Source organism: Lynx rufus, unplaced genomic scaffold (genome assembly GCF_022079265.1).
Source record: "Lynx rufus isolate CCGP_SWC_20201006 ecotype Redwood Valley unplaced genomic scaffold, mLynRuf1.p SCAF_2, whole genome shotgun sequence".
Taxonomy (NCBI): Eukaryota; Metazoa; Chordata; class Mammalia; order Carnivora; family Felidae; genus Lynx; species Lynx rufus.
The window spans coordinates 160,281,393-160,296,393 of record NW_025814834.1 but is presented as its reverse complement, the minus strand read 5'-3'; the positions used below and the strand labels follow the sequence as shown (position 1 = coordinate 160,296,393).

The 15,001-nt window shown below is 38.0% G+C and overlaps 1 protein-coding gene across 1 annotated transcript in view; it reads right to left on the bottom strand.

Annotated features, from left to right (window-relative positions):
• The window catches only part of ERICH3 (glutamate rich 3), a 103,253-nt gene that overhangs the window by 21,819 nt on the left and 66,433 nt on the right, over window positions 1–15,001 (bottom strand). Inside the window, exons 10-11 of the mRNA XM_047085212.1 lie at window positions 9,670–9,968; window positions 4,502–4,738 (exon numbers count right to left, since the gene is read on the bottom strand). Of these exons, the coding sequence (XP_046941168.1) occupies window positions 4,502–4,738; window positions 9,670–9,968 (536 nt within the window). The remainder of the gene's footprint in view (window positions 1–4,501; window positions 4,739–9,669; window positions 9,969–15,001) is intronic.

Genomic DNA, 15,001 nt, shown 5'->3' with positions numbered 1-15,001 from the left:
CCCTCATGCTCCTCTTCAATAGTCAGGCCAAGAAATGAAGAGTGAGATTGTTGAAGTCAGTAAGTCAAGTAAATAGAATATCTTTTGTGACTCGGGAATTTTAAAAGTCTATAAGGACTATTTCTTCAACAGACTGGAAAATAGCACAAGTGAAATATTATATTTCTTACTAGAAAAAGCATTTGTTTTAATTATTATATTCTATCTTTTGCAATTCTGGGAAGAGTTTTTCTCTCTCTTTCTCTCTTACTCTACTCTTAAGGAGCTATTTATTCTTTACCTCTTACTCATAAGCATTATCAACCAAACTGTCCATAAAAGCACAAAAGTGTATTGTCAGTGACATGACACTTTTCCCCTCAACCTTATAACATTCATCTATGACAATATATTTTCAACTAGTGAATTAGCGCCTAGGGTTGCCAACACAAATGCAGAGAAAAGGAAGGTGTCATTCTTTGTAAACGATGGAAAGTCTCACCCGTCATTCCTAAACCAGGGTGCTCTCCTAGTGGCTCTCGGTCCCTAGCGCTCATCACTCATGGGCTGCTCAGCAGAGAGCATTCATCAAGGCAGGCCCACGCAATTGTTAGCTGGCAGTTTAAATGGGACCGACTTGTCACTAGAGTGACAGCCTGGGCAATTGTTTGCCCTCTGGGAACAGGTGCAGGCAGGTTCAAATGAAACACATCCAAATACTAACAGCAAGATTCTTAATCATGTCAATAAAAAGGATGAACTGGTGTCTCAGATTCAGTGGTCACAATATGCCTCTTACACTTCTGAAGATGAAATGCTGTCTGGCTTTTTAATAGAGTGTTCCAAGGAATCTATTGTGTCATTATCATTTTTAAAGCATGCTACTTTGTTTGCTGGGTGAAACCTCTAATTTGGATACTCCACATGCTAAAAGGAATGTTTCTGAATAACACAAGGCCAGGTTATCAAAATCAAGGGAAGGGAAATAAAAGAGCCTGGAGGTAGAAGAAAGAAACAGTAATAAATGATGAGATTTTATTTCAGAATAATGGCAAAGTTTTATTGTAAATACCAAAAATGCAAAAGAGCTCTGAAAAAGGATAGCTTAATAATATCATTATTGAAACAACAAAATAAAATAGTTGGTGGGGGCGCCATGTGGGCTTAGTTGGTTAAACATCTGACTCTCGATTTCAACTCAGGTCATGATCTCACAGTCCTGAGTTCAAGCCCCACGTTGGGCTTTGCATTGGGTATGGAGCCTACTTAAGATTCTCTCTCTCCCTCTCCCTCTGCTCCTCCCCTGCTCTCTCTCTCTCTCTCTCTCTCTCTCTTTCTCTTTCTCTTAAAAAAAATAGTTGGCAAATTTAATTTTTGCCTTTTACATTTCCCAAACTTTGCGTGCTAGATTTTGTACGTTGTGGTAGCTTTTATTACATATCTCTTTATTATATATTCTACAACTAAATTGCAGCTAACTCTATACAATCTTTTTCAATAAAATTCTAATAATAACATACAGTGTAAATGTAACTAGACATCATGGCATCTTAGTATTCTTGGTGTTAAAACAATCAAGTATTCCTGGTGTTAAAACAATCAAGTAATTAGGGTGCCTGGGTGGCTCAGTCGGCTGAGCATCTGACTCTTGATCTTGCCTCAGGTCATTATTTCATGGTTCGTGGGTTTGAGCCCCACATCAGGCTCTGTGCTGATGGTGTGAAGCTGCTTGAGCTTAGCTCTTCGCCCTCTCTCTCTGCCTTTCCCTCGCTTGTGCATGCTCTCTCTCTCTCGCTCGCTCTCTCTCTTTCTCAAAATAAATAAACTTAAAAAAAAACAGTCAAGTAATTGCTTAATATTTACGAAATATCTTTTAAGAAATCACCTTTGTGAGGAATAACAAAGACAACATACAGTCCTAGCTTTCATAACTTTGTCAGTAACTTGTGTAATGAATTTGAAAGGTAAAATTTAACATATGAAACAATAAGAGAATAAAGAATTACTGAATGATAGAGTTTCATAATATAAAGAGATCAATGAAGGGTGCCAAAGGAGGAGAGTGTGGGTGGAAGAGAAGGTAGCTAAGCTGGAACTGAATGAAAGGCCTGGAAGTGGACAGGGAGGCCCATCCAGGGAAGAGAAAGGTAAATTTGAGTAAAAGCAGAAAATGTCTGTTTTTATCTCCTCTGTTTAAAAACAAAACAAAAAACAGAAGCTAGAGAATAAGATGAACTCAAGATAAGTACCTCTAAAATGTATTGTCTTAAGGAAGCACAATCCTTTTATTAGGGGGATTTGCTTTACTTTTAGATAAATAGATATTTTCTCATTTGGAAAAATCATAGTTATGTTGTTTCTCCAAAATGCAAGCTCTAAACTTAAGTAATGTTTATATCCTGGCTCTGTTATTTTCTGGCTATGTGAGTTACTTAATCCCACCATTTCCAAGTTTATTTGAAAAAATGGAGATAAAAAGAAAAAGTACCTTCCTTATAAGATTGTTTGAGGTAAATCAGATAATTCATATAAAATATTTGGTATAGTGCTTAGCACTGAGTTTTAATAAACAATAAATACCTTTGGAATACCTTTCCAAACATAGGGTTCCAATTATTTATATGCAAGCAGTATTCAATGATAAAGCTTACCAATCTCTGCCTATAATTCAATAATTACAGGTCTAAATGACTAAAGCTTTTCCTCCAGAAATATCCAGGTACTGCCTACACCCCTCTCTGTTTGAACATAAAAATTAATCTGTCATAGAAAAAATCCATTTGATCCCAAGAAAAAAAGATGTTTAAGCAGCACAAAAATAATCCCAGATGCCCAACTATTGAAAGAATGTATTGAATCTTCATGAAATCAGCCCTTGATAATTCTCTACCATACTGAAGAAGTGAAAAATTGAGTCCTTTGTGTTTTGAACCAATTATATTTACATGCAAACACATTTTCAATTATTTTCCAGGTTCAAGTCATTTGGGCTCTGCACTGACAGGAAGACAGTAGCAGTTAGCCTGATGTGGGGCTCGAACTCACGAACCGGGACACAATGACCTGGGCTAAAGTCGTACACTCGACCACCTGAGCCACCCAGGTGCCCCCAAAGTTTGAGATTTTATACAGAAAAATTGCTGAGAGCTGGAAAGAATGGTGAAAATAGACAGCAATTCAAAAAGTCATCATGGGGGCACCTAAGTGGCTCAGTTGGTTGAGTGTATGACTTTGGCTCAGGTCACGATCTCGCAGTTCCATGGGATTGAGCCCCTTATTGGGCTCTGCACTGACAGTGCAGAGCCTGCTTGGGATTCTCTGTCTCCTCTCTCTGCCCTTCCCCTGCTTGTATGTGCTCTCTCACTCTCTCTCAAAAATAAATAAATAAACTTTAAAAACAAATAAAAAAGTCATCATGATATAAACTTATTTTCTAGCCCAACACAAACTACAAAGACATACACATACTTAAATATGACAGTGTTATGGTTATAACTATTAATGTTCTGGATGTACCAGGAAAGATCTCTGATTAAGAATCACATAGCCTCGGCCAAACCCTTATGGGACAAAGCAGGAAATCGGTTCCTTCTTTGACCAAACATTACTTCGGTAAATTGACATATTAAAAAAAGTCTTCAAATGTTTGAGATAAGCCTCAGATGATGGTTTCTTTGTCTACCTGAAAACCTCTCTGTATTTTTCCCATGAACACTCAGAATCATTTTAGGCTTAAGGACTATGAGGAGGTCTCTTTTGCCATGAGAGATGATCCTTACATGAAACTAAGACGTCAGCACCCTGTGTTCAGGTAAGTTAAGACAAAAAAGTGAAACTAAGGCAGGAGTTTTCAACTTTCCCTTTAACTGAAAAGAAGCTACTTTTCATTTTTCTAAGGCCACAAAATGGTGTGTGTATATGTGTAAGAGGGAATGCTTTGGGATTTAAAAAGAAAAAGAAAAAGAAAAAGAAAAAGAAAAAGAAAAAGAAAAAGAAAAAGAAAAAGAAAAAAAAAAAAAAAGGAGGGGCACCTGGGTGATTTAGTTGGTTAAGCATGACTCTTGATCTCTGCTCAGGTCATGATCTCAGTTTGTGAGTCCAAGCCCTGCTTGGGCTCTTTGCTGACAGTACAGAATCTGCTTGGAATTCTCTCTCTCTCTCTCTCTCTCTCTCTCTCTCTTTTCCCCTCCCCTACTCATTGTGTGTGTGTCTCTCTCTCTCTCAAAATAAATAAACATTAAAAAAAAGGAGCAACTTTCTAAGTAAACAGAAGACATGTCACAACAAGCTTTACCTGACCCCTATTAAAAAATCCCAGCAAACTAAGGAAAGAGAAGGGGTTAAGGACCCACCCCGTAAGTTGGGTATCTATGGAAGACTGATTGATCAGCATCCTCTGGTTAGGGAACCAGGCTCTAAAAGTTCCCTTAAAAGAGAGTCATCTCATCAAATATAAAGAAAATAAAAGTAGTCAGCACCTTTGCCGAACACCACACATCACATGGTAAGTGGAACAACTTGCCTTGTTTCTCCTCCTCCAGCTCACTGTCAGAGCATCCGTCACCTTCATCTTTCACATTGTCATCAGCATCTGCCGCCTTCTGCCACGAGGTTTCACTCTCCTTTGCAGGGTCTAAATGATCTTTCTCATCATCTGAGGGTGACTTTGACATCCCATTCATTTGATCATCAGCCTGTCCTTCTTCATTAGCTTTCTCATCTTGTTTCTCCTCATCTGCTTCAAAATCTTCTTCATATTCTGAGAAAAAAACATCTCCACTATGAGAATGAAAACAGAATCCCTGATACTTAAGCCATTTTACTTTAATGAGAACCTTGACTCCATGACTTTCTCTTCTCTGGGCCTTTCTTCACATCTTTTTCACACAATTAGTGAACATGGAAAACTAATAGCTAATGATCAAAGACTGCAATCAGTCACATATACAAGAGCACAAAAGAAATAAGGCTCCAAATGACAAGCCTGCAACCTAATGAAAGTTCATTTACAAATGTACATCATCATCTACAATAACCAAAATGGACAAGAGAAGAACTTGATAGAAAACAATAAATTAGAAATAAATTAAAAATGAAGAGAACAGGGTTATAATAATGAAAGTTAATTTGGAGACTCAGTGAGGTCATATTTCATATGAAGAATGTTCAAAATATTTGGATATCAAGTTAATGAATAGCGAAGTGGAAAAATTCAATTAATCAAGTCCAAAGGCCCTGAGAAGTAACACCATGAATAGCACATTCTTTGAGAACCAAATGGACATCAAGAAAAGGCATTATGAGGGATTCTATACCTAGACCAGAACCCAAATCATATGCATTATTCATCCTTACAGTCAATGAAATAATTACATTCCAAGGATAAAAAAATTCTTATAAAATAGAACATTCCTGTCACAGCCACTAATTTGCTTCATTCCCTACAGAGGTGCAACAAATCTGTAGCAGAAAAAGGAAATTGTCACATCAGATAAACTCCAGCTGTCCCTTGTGGTTATAATTTTTCACCTTTCATATTTAATTGTTCCCCTTTTTCCTCCACCAACAACTAAAAATCTTGAAGTGACAACATGCCAAGGATGGAGAGCAAAAGGATTTCATGCAGAACCAATTAAGCACATAAACAATTATCTTTAAAATAAAAATTACAGGGAAAATAAAGCTTTCCTCATTTTGTGTGTTTTAGTTATTAGATATTCTGGCTTCCTTTCCAGTGGTGGGGGCCTCTAAGGTAATTACTTGAGAGCTACCCTGCTGCAATGAAAGAAACTTAATTTAGAAATGCATGCCCTGTGCATATGAAGAAAGCTCTGTTAATGCAGAGATTGTATGAGGGAGATGTAAGGGGAAAAGTGAAATCAGAAACTGTAACGAAGAAAGGCAAACAAAGAGAATTCATCACAAGAATGTTTTCATGAAAGAGATTTAATATGGGGAACACAAAATGCAAATTATTATCAGCAAAACAAAATTATAAATGAACAAGAAGATGAAAAATTTGGTTTATATTGCATGAAACAAATAGGAAATACTAATAAAAACAAATATTTGGATCCAAATATTTCAGACCAAATAATAGAATAGTTCCTCACTTCGCCTAGTTAGCTATCAATCAATAAGCCTTTATTGAGAATCTTTAATGTGCAAGAAGACAAAATAGCAAAATAAGAGACACTACAATAACACAACCCCTGCCATCAAGGAATCTCCAATTTTTGTTGAGGAAATAAGACTCAGGTACAGAAGAGATAACTGTACTCGTAGCAGTTTTTATACATGGTTCTCAGTAGTGTTAGTTTCAACACTACTGGGCTTGATTGCCTATGGATTTTTATATAGGACTCATGATTAATTATACGAAATAATGTCAAATGAGTGGAATGGAATTTAAAAAAAAAAGGGCAGAAAGTCATCTGGAGATCTTGGAAACTTCGTACAAAAAAGAATTCAAGTTAGCTACAGAACTTGCATGTGCATGCATATACCCCCCGCCCCCCCCCCACACACACACACAAGGAAACACAGGAATCTGTCACTTTACAGATATTTCCTCCTGGTCACAGGATAAGCAGGGGGCCCAACAGAACATGAGTGAATTGCTATAATTCCATCAATAGTATTACATAGTGGTGACATATGAGGGTTTTAGAAGCAGGCTGTCAGGTGCTGAAGTCCAAGTTAAAACAGTCGCTAGCTGTGTGACCTTAGGCAATTTGCTTAATATTTTTAAGCTTCAGTTTCTTCATCTGTGATGGTAGCTCCTGCCTCACAAAGCTATGGTCAGTATTAAAGCAATAATCCCTGGAACATGCTTAGTACAGTGTCATGGACAATATGTGTCTAGTGATTACTAGGGATTAGTAGTAATAGTGATTGTGATTGGAAGTGGAAAGAGTTGGTTGTAGACGAGGAGAAATACACTTTAATGGAGGCACCTGACTAAAATTGCAGAAGTACTAGGGCCCACAATTAGGACACAATTACTGTTATATTACTGAAGCAGAGAATAAAATTAAAGGAACATGTAGTGAACCATAAAAATAGTCCCTACATCCTATTTTACAGGACCTTCTGTGTTTCTCTCAAAGTATGGGCTTCAAGGCTGTCCTGGCTTAGCCCTACCCATTACTGCCTTCACATCTAAATAAATATCATCCCTCCATTAACCACACATGCTCAATTAGCATGGCAGCTCAAAGCCATATACTTTGTGTTAGCTACTCATGTTCTCAATATGAATGAACTGGTGGCATGCTTTCTGGATTCCTTTTCATATTTCTTCTGTTTCTCCCATTTCATCTTCCTTCTTTCAGAGAATTTAATTAGCTTGTTGTTTACCATCCTCACTAATGAGGAAGTGAGTCGACATAAGGTTGACATCAATCCAGCTGCAACTCTCTCGCGCTGACCTCCACTCAAGTTTCCTGCTGCTCTTACCATCAGTGGATGCTCTGCAGAGAGCAAAAGCCTTGTTGCTACTATTTTTTCTTCTTCTTTTTTTAAAGAACAAGTCCATTAACTAGCTAACACAGAAGAAGACCTTAGGAAAAGCTATAGGCATAAAGTACACTACTCATAACACTCGCCATGTTGGTTTAAGGAAAAAAAATGAAGAAAATGAAAAGCCTCTCCTGAACATAGCTTTAATAAAACTACATGTCTTGAAAGTTAAAACACATAAAAACACAACCCATTTGTTAATCTCTCCACTATTGCTGTTGCCGTAGATCATTTTAAATTCTCAGTCTAAGATAATAAAGACTAGAAGGGATCACAGAGATAAACTGAGTCAAAGTGTTATAAGTGAAATCCATTTTAAGATGATCATGTTATTTCAGTAATGAACAAAGTGCAGTGTTATAATAGCTCTGTAATTATTCTCTGGGATTTCTGAACCCTTGAGCAAGATGAGATGAGAAGGAAGTACCTGGAATCTGCCCCTTGCCTGATGCCAGTTCTTCCACAAGTCACCCCAGCCCACAGCTCTGCTCCCCTAATCCTGCTCTGTCTCCTTGCTGTAGGAGGGACACCCAGGCAGCTCTCTCTTTCTCTTTGACATATCACCCACAACCAGGCAACATCTAAAATAGCTTTTACAGAATAGGAGGTTGTACAGTGTGGGAAGTCTGGGTTTTTGAATTAGACAGGCCTGGCTACTGGAGTATGGCAGAGTATGTGGCCCAAAAATAGCCACTTTGGTACAAGATTATTTTGAGCTTAAAGCAACTAATAGTAGATATACGGCGAGCTCTCTGCCCTCTCCCTAAAAGCACAGCATACATTTTTGAAGGTGTCTCCCCTCCTCTCTCTACCAAGATGGACACAAGTTAATCATAGGAGACAACTTTAGACCCTTATCAGCCCAGACAAAACACCAAAGGAATCAGCATAATAAACCTCACTGAAACGAGCCCTTATATCATTAGTTTTGCTACATATTTGCCTTCCCACAATTTGCTGCCCCAGAAGCTTAGTCCTTTCCCTTTTTCCTGTCACTTCTCTAAAAATGATTGTTCTTTTGTAAGATGCCACATAAGCCCAAGTTCTAACCACCCCTTTGAGTTACTCAGCTGAGTGCTCCTGCGTGTATGTGTGATGCACATGCTAATAAATTTGTTTTTCCCATTTTATCCTCTTTTGTCAGTCTAATTAATTTATAAGGACCCAGCCAATGAACCTAAATGGGCCCAGGAAAAAGTTTCCTCTCCTACACTATGAATCTTAGTTCTGCTGCTTTCTGTCTGTATTCCTTAGCCTCAGTTTCCTGTCCTGTAAAATGGAGGGAATAATATCTATCACAATGAGTGGTGAAGATAAAATGAAATAGTGTGTGAAAAGCTCCTGACCTGGTGCTCAGTGCCTGGCACTTCAATTATTGTTATTATCACTACTATACATATGAGTGAGTGTGTGTGTGTGTGTGTGTGTGTGTGGAAAGAAAGAGAAAGGAAGGAAGGGAGGGAGGACAGAAGAAAGGAAGGAAAGGAAGAAGGAAGGGAGGAGGAAGAAGAAGAGTGCAGGAGAGGAGAGAAGAAAAGGGGAGAATAACAAGGCAGACAGATAGGCTCTAGGACCCCAAGCCTATGTCAACTGTTTTTAGTTATGGAATACTCTTATTGCTACATAAGCATCGATTTCACCAAAGCAAGTACATGGAAATACTAAAAAAAAAAAAAAAAAAAAAAAAGGTAAAATTCTATTTGGTCAACCTGGTCTCTCTCTGTAGAAGTGAACAGACCTTCTGGTTCACACAGACATAAACTCCCCTTCCTCTCCTGCCCCTATGAGCATCTTCACCTCTCCAGAGTTAGCTGCCTATGGACTATAACTGAGTAACATTTAATAAATATTGTTGCAAATTTTGATAATGGGTTTTTATTTTTATTTATTTATTTATTTATTTTGAAAGTGCGATTGTGTGGGGGAGGGGTAGAGAGAGAGGGAAAGAGAGAGAGAATTCCAAACAGGCTCTGCTCTGTTAGCTCAGAGCCCGACATGGGGCTTGAATGCACAACCACGAGATCATAACCCCGGGATCATGAACTGAGCCCATATCAAGAGTCAAACACTTAACCAACTGAGCCACCCAGGAGCCCCTGATAATGGCATTTTAAAGACGTAAGCAAAACAACAATAGCAACAACAAAAGAACTCCATGTTATCCATTACCATATTTAAATACATTTTCCTGGTCATCTTCACAAACATCTTGTCCTGGATTTCCTTTACGTTCCATTTCTTCCACAGCTGTTCTCACTTCTCCATTCCTTGTTTTTTCTTGAGCTGAAAAAATGACTGAAGGGGAAGTTTTGCTCCCCGCCATCTCATACCTTCTTGGTATCATGTACCCTCTATCCTTCCTCAGTTTCCCCTCACCCTTCTTTAGTTCTTCTCTTTTCTCAATATTCTTTTCTTTCCTAGGTTTTGGTGAAGTTGGATTTTTGTCAAGGCCCATTGCAATAATGCACCTGTGAAAAATATAAACACAAGGTGATGCTTAACCTGTATTTATACCACAGTGGAACCTCAGAGCTTTTTAAATCACTTATTTCTTACTCCAGTAAAAAATGTTATAAGAAATATTTTTATTATAGTACACATAGTTAATTCGAATAAACTCTTTTCTCCTTATTAATACTAAAATCTTGTAAGTGAACACAGTTATTAACAATTTTACCCACAGTAATAAACAAGAAAACAACAACTAAGAACGGTAGTTTCAAACTAAAACTTGTGACTTCAAGCATATTTTTGGCTTTATAATGGAGTCCAGTAAGCATATCATTCAAGTCCTTAAATGAGAATTATGTGTGAAAAGAACATTCAGGTTTATAAACATATGGAAGCTGAGATAAAAATAATCGGAAGAAGAAAGATGCCAGTCTTTGATAATTTGTTATTCCAACAACACAGCAACAAAAGACCTACATACAAGGTTGACTCTCAATAAATATGATTGATTTTTTAAGAAACATATACAGTCAAATGTTGTTGTGCCCTTTAAGTAAACACCTCGGGAGCCTGCATGCTTATTTTAATAGAACTGTCATCATTGTTTTTAGAATGGCCTTTTGAAGCCTGTACAACAATCTTTTTTTGACTTTTCCCTGCAATAAGCTTTTTTTCTTTGGAGATGGCAATAATTTGTAGAGGTCATAAAGTCATTCCAAGTCGAATCTGGTGAAATAAACATATGATCTGAATGTACTGAGACATTAAAAAATATTTTAAAAATCAGTTATAACAAAAGTAACATGAATAAAACCTTCTATAGCTTTTTTCCTATCTCTGAAGTTAATATTGAAATAAGAATTCCAGTCATGACAATAATACAGACATTAATAAAAATATGATTGTGATAATAATAAGATTATTGAGCATTTCTTCTGTGCCAACCTCTTTGCTGGGCACCATATACACATTTTCTTGCAGGGTTCATTACCCTGCCCAGAACAATAAATTAAGAACCAACATCACAACCTTACAAATGAGGAAACTGAGGCTGACAGTTGCCCAAGTTCACCCAGCAGGTTAGTGATGGAGGCAGATTCTGGCTCAGGACTGCTAGACTCCATCACCTCCCAATGAGGTACACAGATATTGTTAGATTACAGCCCGCTCAGATGAACAGCCACATGGACAGATGATACACTGCTGGGCTGCCCACTGGAGAAAGTGCTCACACTCTTCCCCAGAAACTAGCACAAATTGGAGCAGTTTTCACCAAGGCTTAGAGACAATCTGTGACCTGAAAAAGGTGCCTGGCAGTTGTCAGTCTCCACCATCCTTCTCCTCTAGCACCAGTTGTGTCCCTTTCCCTACAGGTTATATGACTTAGCGGGAAACTGAGTCAATATAGTGCATAGGTGAAAACAGATCCGAATGCAGTCAAGACGTGTCAGTCCAGGAGGAACAGAAATAATAAGTAAAATTTGAATCAAGGTGAATCAGATCCAATGGAGAGTTCTTGAACTAAAGATTTCACTGAATTTCAGCCATTCCCACTCTAGAAATAGCAAAGGAATCAATTCTCCCAGCTTATGAGAATTTAGTTGTATCACTTACCTTTTCAATATCTCCCCACAAAATAAAGCTAAAAGGATTTGCACTCAAAGTAACTATCAGGCTGCAAAAAATGAGATAATAAGAATACACTTACCTCCCCCACATTAAGCATGATAAATTCTTGACTGTAATGATGATGTACTTAGCACACCACTTTCCTTGGAATAAAGGTGTCATGAATCTTCACAGAATATGATTACTAGCACTGCCTTCTGTTCAAGCTGTTCTTCCCTTATCAATGGCAACACCAAATCCATCGATTTGGGGCTTCTGATATGCTGTTACTTTTAGTTTATGTTGTGGCTGTGTGGAGGCTTTGATGCCTCCCTACTGCACGCACAGACTTTTTATTGCCCATCTGCTTGAGGGAATTGGACAAACAAAGTGAGCAACATCTGTGCTCTCCTCGTCACTGACTACCTATTTGACTTCTGAGTATAATTTGAGGTGTTGATTTTGATTACTAAAGCTCAGAGCTGTCTGCGTTCCACTTGGCTAGGCAATTCTTCCTCCTGGTGTTCCACTCTAGCGACTGGAAATAACTACCTTGTCTTTTCAGTTTCCATGACTGAGGGATGGGTGCACCTGTGGAATCTCCACACCTGTTGGTGACCGCTGCTGAGCCTTTCTTGTTTTCTGAGGACCTCAAACAGGTAATTCCTAGTCATGTTCAGAAACAGAACTCCCAATATTTTAAAACAAAACAAAACAAAAAAAAAAAAGAAAAGAAACAGAACTCCCTCTTGTTGTATCAAATACTTCCCTCCTCATAGCAAAAGTTCCAGAGTCTGTATTTTTTTTAAATGTTTATTTATTTCCAAAGGAGAGAGAGACAGAGTGTGAGTGGAGGAGGGGCAGAGAGAGAGAGAGAGAGACAGAATCTGAAGCAGACTCCAGGCTCTGAGCTGTCACCACAGAGCCCAACGCAGGGCTCGAACTCACAAACTGTGAGATCATGACCTGAGCCGAAGTCGGACGCTCAACTGACTGAGCCACCCAGGAGCCCCTGGAATCTGTATTTTAAAAATGAGTTAAAATTAATTTAATTTTTAACAAATTAGAGGAATTAATGTACACCCCTTAAAATGGCTAAAAGCGGGGCACCTGGGTGGCTCAGTCGGTTAAGCACCTGGCTCTTGATTTCGTTTCAGGTCATGATCTCACAGTTTGTGAGTTCAAGCCCTGCCTCGGGCTCTGTGCTGACAAGCATGGAGCCTGCTTGAGATTCTCTCTCTCCCTGTCTCTCCCCCTCCCTGCTTGCACTCTATCACAAAAATAAATAAACATTAAAAAAAATAAAATAAAATAACTAGAAGTGTTATTGTAGATATGATCCTGCCAAAAAGTTATATAATATTACAAGTGAGTTTATATATATGTATATATATAATAAGTAATATAATATGTAATATAAAAGTAATAATATATATTATAAGTGACTATATTAAATTATGTTATATTATATTATATTATATTATATTATATTATATTATAAGAGGGGTGGTTCTCCACTGGAGAACATTCACTGGAGCTGTGCAGTGTAGGTGCTTCCGGAATAATCAGAGTAGTCTCATGTGGGGCAGACCCAAACAGGCAAAGCTCTAGCATATATCCCTGCCCCATTTAAAACATTCTGCCTTGACTTCTATTTGGTCTGCAGCAGGGAGGCATGAAATGACACCACACTTTTCTACTTTGGCCATGCACACGTTTCGTTTGGAGAAACGATGAAGCCAACAAAACACTGAAAACCAGTGTCCTTAAAAACTATGCATTTTAGTTAAGGATAACAGGTCTTATTCTTTAATACCACAACCATTGTTTTATTATTATTTGAAAAGGTCAAAAAAAGAAGCTACAGAGAATCAAATGAAATCATATAAAAATTGTACAGAGACTATTAAGTGTTAAATAGGAAAGTAGAGGTCATCAATCAGATTTCGGTACTGATTATTAAACCTCCATAGAAGGTGTTTACAACCAAACATTTACAGCTTGGATTTATATAGTAACTCTCAAAGAATGCAATGTGTTTGTGCTTGGAGGATTGTATGTAATCTCGTTAGCTTTCCTAGGAGTTAAACAGAAATTTGCTACGTGACTTGCCCAACAAATATGGAGAAAGCGTGTTTGTGCTGGAACAGGAAAGCAGCCTCAGGTGGGTCCCAAGTACTCCTGGGCACTCCTACTATATTGCTGTAGACCATTCACTCTGCCACTTGCTGGATGACTCCTCCACACCTTTTCTCTCACCGAAAACCTCCAATTCCCTCTCCCTTAAGCCTTAACCTAAGCTGTTAAATTATTATTTGGCTGAAAAAAATAGAAACAATCAGCAGAGAACTTCCAGTTGGTCCCAACACATGCATCAACTTACCTCTCTCTCTACCCTATATGCCATCTCTCCTACAGTTACTCTAGAAGAATGATTCTCCTCCTCTAAGGCTAACGTCTCAATTTGAGCCCTAGATTCCATCTCCTCTCGTCCACTCAAGCCCTTGCTCCAGCAATTTCTCCCTCCATGTCATGCTTGATCAAATTCTTTTTTTTTTATTTTTGATATCTCTCTCTAGTGTATCAATTCTATCTATCACATATAACATATTACTATATCTCCCACCTTAAAAACTAAAAAGCCCCCTTTGGCCCTTACATCTTCCTTCCTGGCTGTCACCCAATTGACATCTTTTATAGCAAAATTCTTTAAAAAGAGTAATCTGTATTCTCTGGCTTTACCTCTACTCCAATTATTTGTTAAACCCACTCCAATCAAGTTTGCATTCCTATTACTTCACTACAATAATTTGTGTCAAGGTCACCAATAACCACCACATTACCAAATCATACTCAATCCTCAGACTTCATTTTACTTCACATATACACACATTTGACCTAGTTGATTATGCTGTTCTCTGTTCATTTCCAGGACACCATGTTCTCGGCGTTCTCTCTGTAATCCCTTGCCTTCCTTCTTAGGCCTTTTTCCAGTTCCTCTTTATCTCCTTCATCTTTAAACTGGAGTGACCTGGACACCAGACATCTCTATCTGCATTCAATTCTTAATCAATCCCATCCCATCTTATGAGTTTAAATGCCATCTACATGCAAACCATTCTCAAATTTATATCTCCAGCCTGGACCTCTCACCGGACCCCAGATTCACATATTCAAACACTTAATTAACATCTCTGCTTGCATACTCATTGATGTCTTACATTTAATGTACCCCAAATCAATATCCCTTCATTTCACTCCCAAACCTGCTTCTTTCACAGTCTTCTCCATCTTAGTACATGTTAACTGGACATTTTTGCAGTTGTTCAGAACAAAAGCTTTTCAATCACCTTTAACTCTGCTTTTTATCTCACGCCTTGCATCCAATCCATCGATAAATCCTGTGGACTCTACTTTCAAAATATATCTAGAACCCAATCAC